Here is a 20,412-nt window from a genome sequence, read left to right as displayed (position 1 = left end):
ATGCCAATTTCAGTATTCATTTACAAGGAGTAGTGATAACAAGATGGGCAATATTTCATCAGTTATTAACACTGTATCGTTTGAAGCCTTTAAGTATAAATCACATGTTCATATGACAATCCATTAAGGAGGAGTAGCAACAAGAATACTATAAAGATGACTGTTGTGTATGCCCTATTGACAGTCCATTTACCACCTGGTTTATTTAGTGCATACTAGACATTGCACTGAATGTCTGAGTACATTTTCTTGGCAAACCTCACATTTTTACCGATACCAAACACTGATGAAAGGGCGATGAACAATGTCTTCACAAAACCCTACCTGGTTTTTGACCAGTACATCTAAACATAGATCATTTAGGAATAAGCTGGTTGTACTTGAAGATCTTCACAAAGAGTCATATCTTTAACTAAGTACATTTTGTTCTAAGATATTAATGCTAATGGTGTGTGTGATTGCGATGAGATTAATTGAAATTGTCATTGTTGTCATAACTGGCGAAATCTAATAACATCTCGCAAAAAGTGCATTAGGTTCACATCAGCTAAACATATATCTCGGATGTATATAAGCGCAGTAACTGTCAGACAAGACATACCTTGTTTGCCACATTTATATTCACAAAAATGAAATCATGATCAATACGACCACCGGTGATATTCCAGTGATTGGATTCATTTAAGTAGAGTTTTCAAATGGATTCAAAGTTTCATGCATTTGAAAACTTTCGGTCAATCCTTATTTCATAAAAAGCCGAGGTGGTCCGAATACCAGCTAATAACAAGTAATTGGTATATATGCAAGGAATAAGTATATGATTTAAATTGAAACAAGTAATTCATAATTTATTTGCATAGCTTATATTAACACGAAGCTTTATAGACTGAACTGTATATTGCAAGTTCTTTAAAGACTGATGGTGTGGACGATAATAATAAACGAAATTATATAACGCTTTTAATAAGGTTTTAATTATGATTCTGCAGAAATATCTACAACATTTTCAATATAAATATCAAAATTAGTCTTCTTCTGAAAACCAAATATTCATATGAAGTTCCATTGAGTAGGAGCAGGAAGAAAACAAATTTCATCACGGCTGTCGTGGTGGCCATGCATTAGATGTCGTCTCGTGAAAACCTATGTTGATATAACATTCATTTCATATATTATTGCAATGTTGAACAAAGTAGACCTTGGATACATTTGTGTAATGTTGCGTGACGATCCTTTAGGAAGCATCGACAATATAAAGCAGGTAAAGAGCAACAGACTACAGCTATCCAATAAATTGTTCTTGTATTATTCCAGGAGTGTTTAAAGCATGGTCACGGCGTAGATATAGGATCGCATTTCAATCACACGTGCTTAAGCTAAACGTTTATCACAACATTCCTGGGATAAATCCAACAAATACACATCAGCTCTTAGAAACACGTTTCCAATGCATGTTGTTCCTAGCTAGAGACTTGAATATTCGAATTATTTTCGCCTAGGTTTACGTGTCGCGTGAGATTTCATTAATAAAATCTGACATTGTGTAGAGGTGCATCATTTCTTCAGATATTCATTCCGAGTCAACTAGAGATTCTCCAGATATAACAGAAGATTCTTCAATCTGACCACATGCATGCATTTTGAAACACAATGCAGAAGTTAGTCATGGTTAAAAAGATTATAATGTATTATTCAATGTCTGTGCTACATTTGTATGTGTGCTTTTTAAATAAATACAATGGGACAACAAATAGGTTTCGAAGGTTGCTCTACTACTTGCACATACATTTTGTGAAGATAATATAAACAAATTACGTCTAGTTTAGTTTCCCTTTTATCTCAAAATGGATATAAGAGATGGGACAACAGATTGTACACGTTTTGCACGAGTAGTATATCTGGTTAATTTTCTTTTAGCATCCTATACCGATGTTGTTTTTTTTTTGCTTAGAATGAGAGAAGAGACAATTTAACTGATTGATAATTATATGGGTGTCACAATATTAAGGTGTAAACCTGATTGTGATGTTAAAAATATAGAAATTCTAAAAGGTATTGGAACTTTCGCAGGAAATGTTGCAGAGGTATAATTTTAGAATATTGAAAAGAACACGATCTGCAATTTTCTTTATGTTTACTTTACTTTATTCAATGTAGCAACAACGTTCGGGACTCTTTAATGCAAGTCTCTGCATTATTGTAAAATATTCTTTTCTCTCTTTGACATAATTGTTCTTATTTTGCTCTTATGTTTATGTTTCACGTTTCCAATCACAATTTTGACATTTGGATTAATAAATCAACGTGTCCTTTATAGCCAAAGTGAAAGAGACCGACATAGATTATGTCAGGTTTTTGTTGCAAAACTAATCTGATTTGTATGCATAATTCATTTATGAAACTTCTGTCATTGAGATTACCCTTGAGATTTAGAATCAGGATATAATACCATTTTTCTTACCCCCACAACAAATCAATGTCCAACATTGTCACAATAAAAATTTATATTCTGTGGTGAGATGATCAGCAACAAAAACAATGTAAACTTACTTGTTGTTCTAGTGTCATGGGTGAAAGCTAAAAGAAAAGAAAACAATAATGAAAGTCTTCATTTAAGAACATATTGTACACAGATTGTTATGTACAACAAACAAGATGACTTAAAATGTCACATGGTAACCCCAACAACAAATCAATGTTCAACATTGTCACAATAAAAACTGATATGCTGTGGCGAGATGATCAGCAACAAAACAATGTAACCTTACCTGTTATATTAGTGTTAGGTGTGAAAGCTGAAACAAAAGAAAACAATAATGTAACGTCGTCATTCAAGAACATATTGTACACAGATTGTTGTTTATGACAAACAAGATGACTTAAAATGTCACATTATAAAAACCCTATGTTAGTATGACCTCGGAGTCAAAAGTAGTATTGGCTATAAAACGTGTTAGGAGATTACTGATGTGTTCATGTTGGACATCTGATCGACAACATTTTCATTTTGCTTCAGCTAGGACTCATATTCTTTTTTAAAAATCCCTATATTGATACAACACCTCATTCAGAAGAATGATATTAACGCAATATCAAGGTGGCTACTATCGCAAAGATATTATATGCAATAGTTGGACCATTTTTATTCTAAAACAATTTAGACATCATGTTAAAACCCTGTTCAAAACTACTTTTCGTTCGGGAAGTGCATTGTTTTCAATCCGACCCAGGTATGCAGGTATGCAGCCAATGTCCTCTTTATCACAAAACCGTCCTTGTTAAAACAGGAAATTGAAAATATTTTGATGAAATATTTGGTGGTAAAGAATAATTTGAATTCGACTGTTTTGAATGTAGTTAATAAACCAGTGTATGCTATGAAGTGAAAATACTATAATTTAAGAAAATCACAAAAATGAAACAATACTAAGAAAACTTCAAATTGAAATAGAAACAAAAGAGAAATAAAAAGAAAGAGAGAGAATAAGAGAACCATATACAGTTGCAAATGCCAAACAAAAAAGAAATATAATGCAAAATGAAACTTCTAATTCAGAAGAAAAAAAATGAAAGAGATGGGAAAGAGCTGAAAATTCAAATCCATATGCAAACGGAATAAAGAGAGAAGCAAATGAAAGTATAAAATCAAAACTAACAATGGGAGGCCGATATGCAACTGAAATTAAAAGTAAAAAAACTAGCAAGCATAAAGTACACTCCACACGAACGTTAAGGTTTCGAGGTTACCAAAATATGAGATTAGTAAAACTTTTCATAAAAATCATGTTTCATTAAGATTCCTCATACGTCTTGTCAAAATATTGAATCATTAAAGTTGTATCAGATTAAGATAATTGTACGAGACTGTGACAGTCAAGGAATAATCAGCTGTACGAGGAGCATATTCTTTTCTAATCAAGATAGAAATTAACGTCACTGTTGACGCAATTCTGAAACTCTTTGATTAGTATTAGTTATCTCAGGTTACCGTAGTCTTGATTAACCTTCCTGGTTGAGCACCAGCTAAGTTTCTTCTTCTTTTGCAAAGTCAACATGAATCTGTCTAGTTTCTTTGTGTCAGTTCCTAAACCTTTGTCTATATGCCTCATACACCTATTCATATTCTCTTCAAGATGCATTCCGTAACCATATGGTAATCATCAATTTGTTTTACTGACAGTGATGTTAAGATCTCACGATAGTTTCCAAAATGTACACAAAGTGAGGAAAATATGTATCTACTTCTTTTTCTTTAACGATTGGTACTAACCGAACTTTCTGATCACAACAACAACTGAGCTTATGTGCAGGGGGAGTGTTATCCATTTGTCAGCTCTAATTATAACCAAAATAAAATTCAGTCTTCCTATTTAGTGTCTGTTTCCCTCTGTTATCTGCTAATGTATGTACCTTGAGACACCTAAAATAAAATATCCTTCATCTTTACCAAAATAACAACTTATATTCAGGTACGTAAAAATAGAAATACGTTTTTCTACTGAGGGAAGCACAACAGTGAAAGACAAACACTTACATGTTGTTGTATCATTAGCTGCAAATGCTGCAAAAATAAAATATATTGACTGTCTAAGATGATTTATACCTTCATTTACGAACATATTTGACATCATATTTGCACAATTTACTACCTCGATATCACGGGAAGTCTTTGTATGTCAATATGACTACTCTATTAATGATTGTTATTGTTTAAAACTTTTTAACATCATGATAGTTGATGTGGTGGCAACAATGCACTTTAGATCCACACCATTTTAGTTTGCTACCAGCGGAACATCTTTAAACGCTATTTCTGAGAACGCGATGTTGATATGATCATCCGGTAAGCATTTCATAATGGATATCCGAATGGATCTATTTCTATTTAGACTAACTAGGCATTGTATAATGAACATCCGTTAACGACAAGAAGATATGATGATTTCCAACTTGTATGCTGTGATAGTCTTTATAAAGGTCCAAGAAGAATTATTTCTATCGGAAATTAACTAGACATTACAAGAATTCTTTTGGGAAAATCAAGTTTCGATGTGTCACGAAGAAGAGTGATAATAAGATTTTCAAGTGCAAGTGCCGTCAAATCGGCAAAAGTTTCACTCTGGGGCTATTATTTATGGTACGAAGCCTCTTAGCGAAAACCCTCTCATGATATGATCACTCAATTAGGGACAAATATGTAAGGAAAAAACATAAAAACAGCGGCTGTGGCGGACAAATTACACCATTCGATAAAATTGTATGGTAGGTTCCCTGTCAATCCTTTAAGTAGTTTAAATAGAAGCGATAACAAGCATGTGATAACAAACGGATGAACAGTAGGTCATCCTGTAACTTTATATGGTGCATGAGACGTAGAGGCAACTATATAAACATAGGTTTTTATGAAGTGGCTGAAGTGGCTGGCAGTGGTTGAAAATATACGAAAATAGTCACTAACGTAACTTCAGTCAGTGACTTTTGTCCCTGCCAAAACTGCCTCTTTTGTATTTGATTGCGACCAGATTACTTGGAGCAGTCATTGTCGTAACAAACGGTTGCATCTAAATGTCTCGCATTATTTACATTCAGACCGCCTAGGTTAGCATATGCCTCGGAAGTATGTCTGCGCAGAGATTTTCAGAACGATGTACATTTTGTCCGCCAGATATATCTTCACAAAAAGGAAAGTGCAATCTATTCAAACAACCTAATTTATAACATTCTTATCACTGGATTGACTTTAGGATTGATACAAAGTTGCCAATGAAAACACAGGTTCCAAAAATATATTGCACGCACTTTGAAGACTCTAATATGCTGAAAACTAATAACCAAATAATTTTCCAAAATGCATAAAAACATTAGGTTTCCCTCCCAATAACTAATAAATCTACGGTCTCGTGAAGTAATGATGCTCTCCCATCCAAAGGATTGTAATGAATTCAAATTAAAACCATCTATCGTATTTAGGTGGTGAGTGTTGAAAACTTCTCTAATATTTCTGAGCGATAATATTTAATAATTAATCCATTCGGCACCTGTACTGGTTTTAAAATCAGCATCATGTTGAATGATGATAAACTAGAGGCCAATTATAAGACTTTACGGTGGAAATATATGTCAATATAACCATAAATTCTAAAAAAGTAGCAATCAGATGTTCAATTGTTTTATAAAAATGATATGTCTTTTGAAACACCATATTGATATGAAGTTCCATTTGGGGGTAGTGGATAATACGATGTAACAATAACTGGCATGATGGTCATACTGGATACCAGATCGACACTTTGTGCATTCGGTACCAAATGAATACCATCACAAATCTTGTGTAAACCCAGTGCTGAAATAATTTTTATCATGGATGATTGGCAGCATGAAATTTACAATGTTTGCTTCAGCGGTTATATTTGGATATAGGACAAGGAGTAGTGTTAAAGCTTTGAAAGCATACGGTGTCTTAGTGCGAGAATAAGTATAAGTTTATAACGTTTTTGTTCAGTAGCAGTAGTAATTACACTATCTCCTAGATGGCTGCCGTCGACGTCATTTTGTATGTAATATTGGCTGCATTGGTATTTAGTGACAAGTTGACATCACATACCAAAACTCTTTCTAAAGAAAATCTCATGTCGATTAGTGATAACAATATTTTCAACCTGACTGACTGACTTAGCAGGCATGATGAATGTCAAATTGGCATCATTTTCACATTAAATATAAAACTGGTATGTTTTCATTAACGACCAGCTAAACATCACCAAATATCTTTTGCTGAAGGGAAACGCCTATGTATGTACTAGCATGGATCCAGGACGACTGGATATGACTATTGTTTAAAAGCGGCAGCTGTGGCGACCACATTGGATTAATGAGCTATACCATTTCCATTCAGGACAATGTAGACGTTTTCTTATACATTGCGTGAAATGTTGCATGCAATCCTCCAAGAAGTTTTGGAGAAGCTGTAATACCAAAGTGGAGCTAACAAATAACATAGATCAAGTCATCCCATAACCTCCTCTGGTCTATGCCACTATAGTTAATAAATCGTCATTAGCCTTATTATCGTTATAATACTATGTAGATTTGCGATATATAAAGAGTAATACATTTCGTGTTTAGGTAAGAGAAGTCAGTCTACAGCACATTCACTGCAACTGCTAAGAATATATGCATCGTCCTACTGGCGGCCATGTGGAGAATCCACATGACAATCATGAAAGTCGCAACATTCTCTGTCAATATTTAATCAATTACGCATCATTGAAGGTATCCTGGTGAAAGCACGATGTCACTATAACCAGACATTTAGAACAGGGATTGATAATAAGCTGTTCCAGGTAGCCACTGTGTCTAATATGGAAGTCAAATTATCACCATGTTCATTTATAACTAAACGCATTGCTTAATAATCGTCTGATAGATGTACTAGAAGAAGTAATAATAACAATATGTTAAGATTACAAGTGTGGGTGCCATATCCATATTGGAAGTCAGAAAGGCACCATTTTCATTTAAAGCCAAAAAGACATCATAACAATTGTTTCAATAGAAAATATATATTTATGTAACCATCCATTCAGAAGAATAGCAATAACAAGATTGGTATGCTGGCCACTGTGTGGGGCATATTAAACATTGACTTAGCATTAATTTAATTTACGAGTAGAAATACATGATTTGAAGATTTCGTGTGAAACATCAATACGACTTTCCGTTTGCAAGAAATAGAAATATAAAGATTTTCAAGATCGCTGCTTTGGTGGTCGTACTGAACTTAAGATCTACGTAATGTTCATGTGCAAGACAAACAAGATATCATAGGAAGTATTTTAATGAATATCTCCTTATTTTCGAGCATTTATTTTCCTCGAAGGTGTTTACTTTGGAACTTTGATGTAGTCAGTTTCTGCTTTCTGCAAACAACATTATATTAACCAATGTAATGCTTTATCTTCAGCTTTTATCCTCTCAACCACACTCGTTTATACAAATGCTAGAAAAGTGATATTAATTTTTCTAATTCTGTATGATGTAATAAGTCGTTGTGTCAATGACAGGGCGTCAGATTTCGAATATATAAACGCATTTTCCTTTTCTAAATGACACATACCTTCTGAAATGGTAACTATTCATTTATATCTTGAAAGGCTCACAACGTAATATTAAATAAATTGATCGAAGAAAAATTTTAAGATAGAAGTAATTATCATTACTTTATTGTAAAGTCGAATTCCTACATCATCATCCAATAGTTAGAAGAAGAGATCAAGTTGTCGCAGTTGTTGTTTGGTGCTTAACGCCCTGTCTCTGCCCCCGATAGGCTACGCCTTGTGCCCAGTTTACCTCGTGGAGGATGAACCAGAGGAAATACCACTCATAAACGGGAAACAACTGATAAGCTTCCCCACATACTCACATTCTCAAAGGCCGATATTTGGACAGGTGAGACGTCAGTGATAGGTTAAGGCAAGCTCTTTAGACCACTCTGCCAACCAGGCGGAGAGAGACAACGTATTGTAAAAGATTTGGATGTACAAGAGCATATCTTGTCTAAAACTGTAATGAATATTGATCTAGTTGTCTAGAAATACTTATTTGCATATTGCTGACATAACTAAACTAATGGAAAAACAAAAGGTATTACGGTATTGTTGTGTCAAACAGAACGTGATACAAACTATGTAGGATTTCTACGCAAAATGTATTTGAACTTAAGAGACAATGTTTCCTTTTTCGTATAGCTTCGTACAATGTAACAACAGCGGGAAGTACTCTGTATTACAACGCCATATGTATTATTGTAACACAATCTGTTTTTTTTATTTGACTGAATTCTGTTGTGTTCCATTTTCTATAGTTCCAACAAATTATACCTCACACTTAATAGTCATCTGTGGCATTAGATGAAATTTGTTCGCTGAAACCGTTTTTCCCTTTCAGTCAGAGCAATTTTTAATTTAGGATCGCGGATATTAGCAGCTGCATGCATATTTTCTTAGGCTTATTTGTAGATAGATGTCACTACATAATATTTATCAAGACAAAAAACAAAACAAAAAATTCAAGTGATGAAATGATAATTGGTGTTACTATATAAAAATTAGCACATTTATTGCTTCAGATAAATGTAGTCATATACACTAAATTCACTGATGATATTTGGTCTTGGTCTTACCTGCTGCTCTGTGCAACGTCCCCATCATAATCATAAGTCTCACTATATTCTTCATTTCCAGAACCATTTTCATTTGTGCCTGGAAAGAAGGTGGATGTTATCCCTGATTAGACATATACACATTCCATATCAATTTGTTAGTACCCCATATCCACATTTTGCAAAGAAAATGGAAATAAGTTTCACAAGAATGATAAGTTAAAAGCAAATTGCAAAACAGAATAATTTATTTGCTGTTAATTACGTCATTTTATTTTTAACGCACCCTAAACCAAAACCAATTCTAATATTTTTTTCTCTATTATTTTAATTAAATAACCGTTTACTTTTTTAAAACCCATGTATTTTAGAAACATTTTTCCATATTGAATTTTGTTCTTGAAAAATTCAAAAACATAAACGTTTCAAACTATTATTGGATTCAACAGGATTCAACAGGTAAATATAAAGTGCGCACATTTTCAATGACCACATACAGAAGGTGTGATATGTCACAAGATTTAATTAATGCCCGATTAATTTATTCCTAGAGTGCATCAGTGTCTACATAAGGTAAATGAAGTGATCACAATTAGCACTTGGCCGGTTCATTTTAAAATAGGAAAATCATTTGCATCTGAATTGTTCGGATAAAGTTTATTTGTACGAATGGTCCAGGACGTAGGGCTATTAGAATTGATCACATCTAAATAAATCACTATCAGTAAGTATCTTTGCTTTTGTCCATCTCTCGTTTTTGTTTGATTTTCGATTCCGGTTTAATAGTACACGCTACATTATAGCTCATTAGATCTTGAGATGTGTGTTTCCTTTATTCACAAAGCATGCCACCTGTCCCATTTAGGAATGTGTTAGCTTCTCCTCTAGCTCTTTGCTTGTTACCTCTGCAATATTCTTTTTCATGTATCAGCAGGTTATAATACGACAATGTAATTTACAAAATACAGCTCTCTAATCCAGCTCATTTGTCATAAATGATGAAAACCTTTCCAGACGAAAGAAAAGGTTCGGTTTGGAATAATGTCGACTTTAAAAAAACTGATTGAAACATTTAGAAATTGACAAAACTCAGTAAAATTGAATACTGGTTTACACTTCATTGATCGTTCATTTCTCCAAACTCCAGCTTTAGAGGACTTTCTAAATAGACCATAGCTTACTTTTAAGTGAGGAACTTGCAGTCACTGTCAGCCCTGTATCATGATGGGAGTCCAGCTTATGTTTTACAAATTTGAAGCAGTGTATAGGCTTCCATCAGACACTTGGTTATAGGGGTGAAACGATACACCAGTGTTAAATATCGATAATATTCAAAATGCACAGTGTACCCACCAGTCACTCTGCTATGAAAGGCATGCATGCTTTGAAAACATGTTATTACATTTTCATGTCTCGCGTTAGCTTGGAAGACATTACGATGTTATTGTCAAAACAGAAGAAATAATTTTCTAGTGCAAAGAAAATCTCATCTAGAACAATTCAGGGTACGGGGATGAGGAAAAGTACCAAGAAAAGCTATCACACTATACTTCCTACTTATCCAAAAGACTGCTGTGTACCACAGTTGTGGTTTTGCTTGCGAAGAAGAAACCTATTGGCAAAACCCAGCCAGTCCTGTTCTATAATTTCTTTTTCAATGTACACAGGGTGATAAACTTGAGCGGCTTGAAATCTTTTCATTCGCTACGTCTGTGCTATTTTCTATTTAATTCCATCGGCACCTTTAGTCACTAGTTAAATATCCCTGTGTAAAGAGACATTTCAAACATGTTCCCCGTGTGCAATGTAAGAAGAAGATTTTACCAGGATTTTTCCTTACGGGCGTCCTCTTCCTTTGTCACCAAATAGGGGATGGGGGCATTGTAGAAAAGAAGTAGGGGAGGAGGCAACAGGCATAGTTCAATACATATCAAAATCTGTACTAGATGTCACCTTTTGTTGTGTAAGCATTATTATGTTAATTATTTCTGAGTATATTCTGTTCCTGGTCTGTGCACGAATATTGTTCTATCTTCATTCTGAAGAGGTATAAACATAACTAGCTTTATCAGCATGAATAGGATGGGAAACTGATCTGTATGACTTTTGTGTAGAATTGTCCAGCGCTCACAGATATGATCTTTTGGATACATCTGCTCTAAGCAAGGATTCTTGAATCAGTAGTTTACTGGCTACTGTGCCCGAGCTTCTATCCGTTCCATGATGATGTATTGGAATTGTAAGTACCACAATGCCATGTTATGCTTGTGCATACAAATGTATTAAAAGAAACCAATCCTTATTTCATAATTTCACTTTTTCGTTCGCATTTATTCAGTTTATCTTCACCTTGATATGGATATATGGTTTATAGCATGTGATCTGCAGGGCTAAATTAATTGACAAAATAAATGAAAATTGCATTCTGATGTTATATTGTCTGTATTTTAATTAGACTCTGTATTCTGCATTTTCTACAGTTAATTTCGAAAATACTCCCCGAATGTGATATTAATGGGCATGTCGTCTAGTTTTGCCCTTCCAACATGTACATCTGACTTTAATTAACACAATTTTCGGGCTCAAAACCACTGGTTGGTACGTTCATTAACAATTTTGCAGCTCCAATAATCCGATATACGTCATAACTTTAACAGTTATGATCATCACCATCTTCAGCCAGTATTTGTCGAATGAAATACTAATTGAGAGATGAATCAGAATTGGACATGTTGGGCTTTCTAGGTAGCCTGTATTTTAAACACGTATCCTTGATGGAAGGTACAAACCATGCCATACTGCTTATTCCAGGGCACTATGTGCCAATTAAATCAATTTAACAACCATTTGTCATTCTTTAGTAGCCCATATTTGTAAACAGTTGCCTACCTGAAAAGCAGATGTCGCGAAAAGAACGGTTCTATCAAAAATGTATATAGTGCCGAGCACATTTTCATACGTGGAACTTTCAACTAATTTGCGGGAGCTCTCCTGTATCACTGGATTCTAAGTGCGCAGGTTTGTATAAACAAATGTGCACGATGCATGCAATCGCACACCCTGGCAGCATCATTGTTTAAGTAATGTACACATCAAATAATGACTTATGCGCGAAGTTTCTTTGCTGCTTTGTCAATACTTCCTGTTTGTCACGCAGAAAATACACTAAATTGATTTTTGATTGTTTTTTATTGTTTAACCTGCACCGGAACAACCCATAACAACAAATGAGAGTTCAGTGGAGTATATTTAACCGGTTGTGTACTGTAGCTTTCAAATCGACTAAAGCAGACAATATACCATTAAACGTGAACACTTCAAGTAAATATGGTTATTAAAATATTAGTAACATACTTCATTATACATATGGAACACATTTGGAATGCATCATTTATACTGAACATGCGACTGCTACTGGGTTCAGGTAATTGGCATGGAATGCGGGGGGGGGGGGCAGATTACGAAACATGTCAATCTGTGTAAATTTGTAGACAGGGATTATTTTAAATAGTCTTTTTCAGTTTTTACCAACAAAAATGAGTGCCTGTAATTGCAAATGATGCTTTAGTTATTCGTATTATTTATATAAATGCATGACGGTTGCACAGTTGAATAAAAGTAATGATTTGCAAGTTCAAACACTTCTTGCATTGGAATAAATACAGCATGTTGATCAGTTATTATACATAAATTCTGGAAGCGGCACACATCAGTACATATACAATTAGTATTTGATAGGTATGGATAATGCAGTAGTTATCATGGTGGTGTTCAAGACAGTGATTTCCGAAATGGAAAACCGACGACGACTTCATTCACAGATGCAACAACGAAGAGTTAGTGACACAAAGCATATAATTTAGTAACTGTGTGATAGTGTCTCCCTGAAGAGTATCTACAATCATACGGAATATACAAAAACGGCATTTTCTGCACCGCTTTGCTGTCGATGTTGCTGTTGTTTTATTATTGCATTTCCAAAGGTTGTAGTTTATTGCATTCATCAATTGTTTTCCCAAAAAATGTTAGCCCATTTTATCACTCAAAATTGTTCATGGTAGCGTTAAAACTACATTCGCTGCCTAGATATTAGCCGTACCCCATACACTCGTATATGACGAGTGATGTAAACGAAGTACATCAAAGGGTATAGAAGGCGTCTACTATCTCAAAGATATAGAAGGCATTGATCATGTCAGCAAGGATGTTAACGAAGAGAATTTAAGTCACACAAGCACTGTCACAAATAGGCATTTGTAAGAGTGCTTGCATACACTTTACACCTGTATAATATCACACAAGAGAGTAAATGTGATTAGGGAATTCGGTGCTCGTGTCTGTTTTGCTTGGTAGAGGGTATAGACCGTTTTGTTTAATGACAGGTAATGAAGCTTTCACTAACTCTGAACATGTTTAGAAGTTAGTTATTCTTTCTGCATTGTTTGTTTTCAATTTTTCAGTTTCAATTTTCACTCTCAAATTTAGATAAAATTGTTCATTTTTATTTTAAAATTTTGGGTTCAAATTTCATTTTCAATAAATATACCTCCTAACGTTTCTTTTCAATTTTCATTTTCTATTTCCCGGTTTCAGTTTCTATTTCCAATTTGCTATTCACACTTATTTTTCAAGTTCGTTTTGAACTTTCATAATTAGTATCATTTTAAGTTAGAATTTCATTTCATATTTTTATTTTCAATTTTCATTTTCTAATTTAGTTTTTAAAATGTCGTTGTTTATGTTGTTCACATTCAGTTTTCATTTTCAATTTACAATTTGTTTCCAGTTTAATTGCAAATTTATTTTTTAAATTTAAAATTTCATTATCCATTTTTTCAGTTTTTATCTTTAATTTATTCTAGTGTTTGTCACATGATGAATGCTGGTCCCACCTCCTCAACTTAGTCCAAGTTTGAATGCTTTCTTTGCAAGTGTATTCTATGTTTCCTGTAAATAACGTTTCAATTAGTGGGGGAAAACAAAGACAAATGTAATAGCATTCTTGCTGATCTCTTTGAGGCCTACCTCATTAAATATGATAGGTTCTTCAAGACGTGTAATTGAATCTTGAGCATCAACAATCTCCACTGGTCAGTGTTCGATAGCCGTCGCTCTCTTTGTGAACTGTTAAATGACTTCCGCTTTCGCCACTTTCTTCGCGATTTCACGTGCATGTTTCATCAAATATACAAATATTTGTTGGACGCCCGATGCGAGCTCTTCCTGTCAGTTTTTTCGACTGTAACATATCTTTTCTTTGACACGTTTTAGTGCGCTTATGTACTCGCGGATAAGTTCCAGTTATTAGCGCAAGATTGTTGGTCGGTTTCGTTTTTAAGTTGTGTTTTTAGAAGCTTCAGTGAGTCGCATTCAAGTCTAAACCGACTATTTCCCCCATTGCAGAGCCGTATGCCCTAGTCAAATAAAGAATACTCTGCAGGTTTTGGGTTACTTCCGGGAACATATTTCCAAACTCATCCTAAGAGTAGTCGGTGGCACACCAAGTCCAATGAATGTTTGCATCATTGCCTCACTAAGATTATCAGCATGATTGTTACGGCTATGTGGAGATAAACTAAGTAGCATAAAGAAACAAATCCAGCAAGGTTTGCAAGTAATTTAATTTTCTCAATTAGAAAAAGAAAATTTAAGAGGAGCTTATATTTTTATGAACCGAATTCAAAATATATTCCTAAACTGTTCTTCATAAATCCAAAAGAATCGAGTGTTCCGAATAATATCCAGGTCAACAGGTGAGTCAACGTACAAAATGTCTTGGTATATTAATATGGCATAGTCCTAACGTCTTTTAAAGAGTTCACTACAGTTCCAGAATAATATTTTAGTCCAGAATAAATGAGCACTTTTTAATTCCAAGGAAATATCCAAACAATTGTTTGCTATCAAATTATATCCAAATACAGTATTTAAAACATCTGCACACTAATGTTAAAACATGAATATATGAAATAGAAATGCCTTAGTTGCCTAATTATGTCTCTGCATATACACGCATATAGCCCGAAAAAGCATTTTTTCTACTCGCAATGTGACATCTCACAATAACCAACTGACAGACCCAATGAATGAGAAATAATTTTATTCTTCTAAGGACCGAAGTGGAAACAATTCCAAACTCGTAAACAAGTTTATCATCAACATGTTTGTCAATGATCACAAACACTTATTTATAGATCCTGAGCAATCTACAGGCACGCGCCAACAGCAAAATACAATACATAGATATATATAAGAATGATTCAGAAGTCTTGGTTCCGGAAAACAATTGGTGGAAGACTTTTTTCCATTAAATGAATGAGTACATCATATAATGGCCGATCGTCTGCCAACGGTACAATCACACAAAACAAAACATTTTTCAATTCATTTCTAGTTGTCTCCAGGAGTATTTTCGTTGTTTACCTCAGCATGTAGATTTATAATCATATGTGGGTCGAACTGTAACATTCGGTTGTCTTTCCATATAAGCATCCCAAGCCGTAAATACAACTGCACGTTTCGTAGGTAGACTACATAGTTGATTTTAGTCCGAAGATTCGGGACAAGCTTAATAAATTTTGCAACATGCATTTGGATTCATCCACTCTTAAACGGCATTAACCTCCCGCTGTGCACCATGCACACCTATTCCATCGGATAATATTTATAAGTGCTATTACATTTATAAGGGTATTCCGAGTTAACTTAATAAAGTGCGGGTGTCACTTGTATGACCATACACACATACCTGTTGGTTTATTATCCACAGCTGTTTGACAAACCCACTAAAACATGCCAGCATGCGTAATTTCTCATTCACCGAGACTGTTTATGTCAATTATATATATATATATATATATATATATATATATATATATATATATATGTGTGTGTGTGTGTGTGTGTGTGTGTGTGTGTGTGTGTGTGTGTGTGTGTGTGTGTGTGTGTGTTTATATGATGTAACGGTTTCGTATTACAAGGTGATGTCCGTCGAAAATTGGGTTGTTAGCGCACCTATCGGTGACTTGCCATGGAAAATCCCGTCGCGCATACCATGTTCTACAAACATATGCTATTCAAAGACATTCGCTAGCAGAAGATCAAATGGTTAAGTTGCAGGTCACTACACACGATTCCAAATCTCGGAATTTTTGAACACTCAGGTGCGCGAAGATTCGACGATTGATGGCAAACATTTACTCGATCTTTGCTGTTTTTAAATCAGCTGCCTGATTTGAGTAGCTATCGCCTCTATTCCGTATCTGCACACGAAGTCGTCTCTGGAGTTCATTTATCTCAGTAACGTCTCAAACTCCACTATGCGATTCACTTTATCCCTTAGATCATCTGAGTAGAGTTTACTGATGGTAATGAAACTACTTTATACCACTACGACAAGTTCTGAATACACACGTATTCAATAATGCACATGTATTGAAAATATTTAGCCAGTAATTGCAACACCGGTTACTTGTGATACAGCCACGACATAAAAATCCAACTGGTGTACTAATGATGGTTGCCGTGGTCACAACTCCAACAACGCCAAGGCCATGGAGATCTCAGCGGCTATTCCCCAAATAGCATATACGATAGCATACACGTGTCAATCTTGATTCAAAATAATTGACTGGGAATGCAACCTTGTTGGATTTGTCAATGAACTTTAATTCATTTTTGTAGACACAGTCATTGAGTTATTTTAGGCTTAGTGGTGTAGTATGCAATAGGTCTTTTTCGCGTGTTAATGCTATAGCATCAACTCGCCTCTCAAGGTAAAATCTGGGCTATTCTATTTGGTTCACAGTTATTAATGCGATATGTGGATTCCAATCGTTATGACCATGTCAGGTTATTGTCTGTACCATGTCAGGTTATTGTTTGCATTCTCTTATAACTCAGTAATATGAGATACATTTTAAATTTGTTGAGTGTCAAATTAATACAAGAAACATTCATATCAATTTTAAGTAAAGTGTATATCTTCAAGGTTAGCCGAATAGTTTTGTATTGTTTTGGAACATTACATAGGAATTCAATATAACAATAATTGTGGGCTGCTAAAGCAGCTTTTTATACGTTATAAACTTGTTTTTGTGAAGAGACAATACCTGAACTGTTATGCAGAAAATGTCAATAAATTGGACATCAGGCTCAATTGACATTTATGGTGTGTATTGTAAATCTGAAATATTTTATATGTTGTATAACACAGAGAATACTGCTATTGAAGTTAGAGATGAGAGAGACATAACAGGTGCCACATAAAAGAAAAATAATAGAATCACAGCTAAGAACATCACATAGAACTATTGAATCAATCAAAATAAATCAAGTCACGTGTACACTGTATGTCAAGGTCCTCGTTTGCAAAACATATTTATACTCTTTCATTAAACTAGTGCACTCAAGAAATGCTGGTGGGTAATATGCAATATTATTAATTAGCTTTTTAATGAGTAATGATTTTGTCGGCATTTAAATTTACAACCATTGTGAAGTAGAGATGACAACATTTTCAAGATGACCACAATGCTAGTCAAATTAAGTTTAAATCATTTCTTTTAGGACCAGCTAGACAACAAAATAACCTTTCTGATGAAAACCCCATGTCAAAATGACATTCCATTTAAGAGGAGTGACGATATCTTAGGTGTTAAGTAGGCCACTGAATTGTAAACCAGGTAATTCCCATTTCAATTTAGATCTACACTGTGACCGTATGGGACACCAAATTGACACCATGTATATTTAGGACCGATTAAACATAATAAATATAATTTTGGTACGAGCACAGTGTCGACACGAACAGCCGCCTATAATTATTAGCTGTAATAACATTTATACGACAATAACGGTTATAGTACTATTAGCCATCACAAATCATACGAAGTCTTGTAATGAAACCCCCATGTTGAAATGATATCGTTACACTTCTTAAATGGCATGAATATGAACTGAAATAACATTCATATCTCCAGGTTATCGGTATAAAAGGCTTCCATTTTTAATTTTAGTGTGTAATTTGAGAAAAGCTTATTGAATATTCTTTTACACTTTGGGAAATGAAATACATCCTTCCTCTTCTTGAGACCTACAAACCCCTGACAATTGAATGCTGCATTACTTACTAATAAATAGGCTTTAAGTAGGCTATGTGCTATTCTTCTTTTTCCGTGTGTGCATATCCCATGAAAACAATTGGTGCAACTCATTTTGCGAACAAATCATGCCTCTGATAAAACTAATAATAATAATAATAATAATAACATATTGTATCCGATGAAGGATAATGTTATTACGGATAATAGTGCTTTATTATGCACACCCAAAACATGCCACATAAAATATAAAATATAGGAGAATTATAGTTTTCATATTGTCGTAAAAAAAAAGAAAGAAAAGAAACAAACAACCACCTAAAAACAAAATCATACAAGCATAAAGATAATGTCAAATGTACACTTTAGGCCAAGGGTGTCTTACAAAACAATTAATACGCATTGGTACACTTCTATAAAACTATCAGTAAAAAGAAAATGATGTTATGTAATATGCAACTGTAGAGTTTGGTTTTTAAAAGTGTAATGACTTTAATATATTTGATTCATATAGTCAATGATTCTCATGGAAATATCAATTTGAACAAATTTCAAAATTTCATTATTTCTTACTTAAAGATATATTTACATTTTAATAATACTATACCACTACCTATATTTACAATATGAGATTATCTGCTTCAGACAGGTCTTCTAGTCTTGCAAGTAGGATATGTATACTGTAACACACACAGCGATATATATATATATTGGCACTGTTAACTATCTGATTAGAACTATCAGAAATACACTATCAATATCTCTGTTCCAACAAATGCATATATTATTAACTATACTAAAGCAGGACATTAAGCTGTTATATAAAAGGTTGGAAACTGTGAAACAACGGTACAAACCTCATTTTGTACTACAAAGCAAATGTTGCTATTATTTTTCTTCTCCAGACAAAACAGCTAAAATTGATCATGTATGCATGCTAAGGGTAGTTGTTGATGCTGACGACGGTGGGAAAGCTGCTTTTCGATCGTAAGATTCTACTGTTAGTTATTTCCATTGCATCAAAAAATAAAATAAAATAATACAATGTACTAGTTCGATATCAAACCTGAAAGCTTCAATATGCATTTCACTAAAGAAAAGTTCCAAATAAATTGTGTGCGAACGTTGTATAACACACTTCGTTCAAGATTATTCCAAAACTTTTGCCATTTCGATTGCCAAGAAAGTTATGTTTTTATGCAAATCTAAAATTGAAAAACCACGATATATTTTACGTGGCTAAAGGAAAACATACGCATTTCAAAATAAAAGAATGGAAGAAAGTGCTGTGTATATAAAAATTCATTAGGCATGTATCTTCTGATCCACTCTTGGCTACTCTTCACAAAAAGTATTGATGTATGAGCACAAAAAAGAATATGATTTAGTAGCACTAGTTTAATATAGGAACTGACAAACCTGGTACCTTTCTTCTTGACCGGTGCAATCCTCGTCTGGTTTGCGAACGGGCTTACAACAAAACTTAACCACAAAGATTTAGACCTTGGCCGCGCCTCTGTCAATTACAACCAATATTACCATTGGTGCACTATCCTTATCTATAGGCTAGATTCGAGTATTCTTATTGCGTGAAAGTCATTCAATATCATGTATGTTACGCCTCTCTTTGAATGCCACTACAAAATAACACCTCACAGTTTAACTGTGTGTCTGGCAATTGACAAGCTTTTACGTTCAAATGTGTAATTATTAAAAAGATAGCCGTTAATTATACCAACGGAAAATAGCATCCTTCCACTATAAACAAGGAGTACATGGGTTTATGACCTTTCAATGAAATTCCATAACTGATTCAACAATAGATCGATTATATCGTTCAGTTGATATACATTGCTCAGTCATGACCGTTAGAAAATTGTTACCAAACTTGTCCAAGGATTTGCTCTTTTGTTTTTGAGGCAGACGTGAGGGATGCTGTAAGAAAGTATTTTGTTTTCGGGAAAGAAAGTAGCTTGTTGTTCCTTCCAATAAAGAAAAATCCAAATATCTTATGCAATTTATAACGTTTAGTTTTAATTTCATGTAAGAAAAAGAATCCTATTTGCTCTTTTTAGTAGCATTTTAGTATTATTAGCTGTTATTTGTAATATAATTATAACACTATTCAATATTATTTTATTATTATTATTA

General features: G+C 34.0%; 1 protein-coding gene across 3 annotated transcripts in view; it reads right to left on the bottom strand.

The window, feature by feature from the left end:
- LOC149802453 (uncharacterized) overlaps positions 1–19,743 on the bottom strand; it is a 106,181-nt gene extending 86,438 nt beyond the window's left edge. For 2 of the 3 annotated variants that reach the window (XM_089951686.1, XM_089951687.1), the window contains exons 1-5: positions 19,688–19,743; positions 9,182–9,260; positions 4,535–4,561; positions 2,769–2,795; positions 2,551–2,577 (exon numbers count right to left, since the gene is read on the bottom strand). In XM_089951686.1, coding sequence (XP_089807812.1) covers positions 2,551–2,577; positions 2,769–2,795; positions 4,535–4,561; positions 9,182–9,254 — 154 coding nt within the window. In that variant the 5' untranslated portion in view covers positions 9,255–9,260; positions 19,688–19,743. The remainder of the gene's footprint in view (positions 1–2,550; positions 2,578–2,768; positions 2,796–4,534; positions 4,562–9,181; positions 9,261–19,687) is intronic. The other variant, XM_089951685.1, reaches the window with a different exon arrangement.
- Positions 19,744–20,412: the final 669 nt, after the last annotated feature.

This window comes from Sinohyriopsis cumingii, chromosome 3 (genome assembly GCF_028554795.1).
Source record: "Sinohyriopsis cumingii isolate HCF-2022 chromosome 3, ASM2855479v2, whole genome shotgun sequence".
NCBI classification, from domain to species: domain Eukaryota; kingdom Metazoa; phylum Mollusca; class Bivalvia; order Unionida; family Unionidae; genus Sinohyriopsis; species Sinohyriopsis cumingii.
This window is presented reverse-complemented; position numbering and strand designations above follow the sequence as displayed.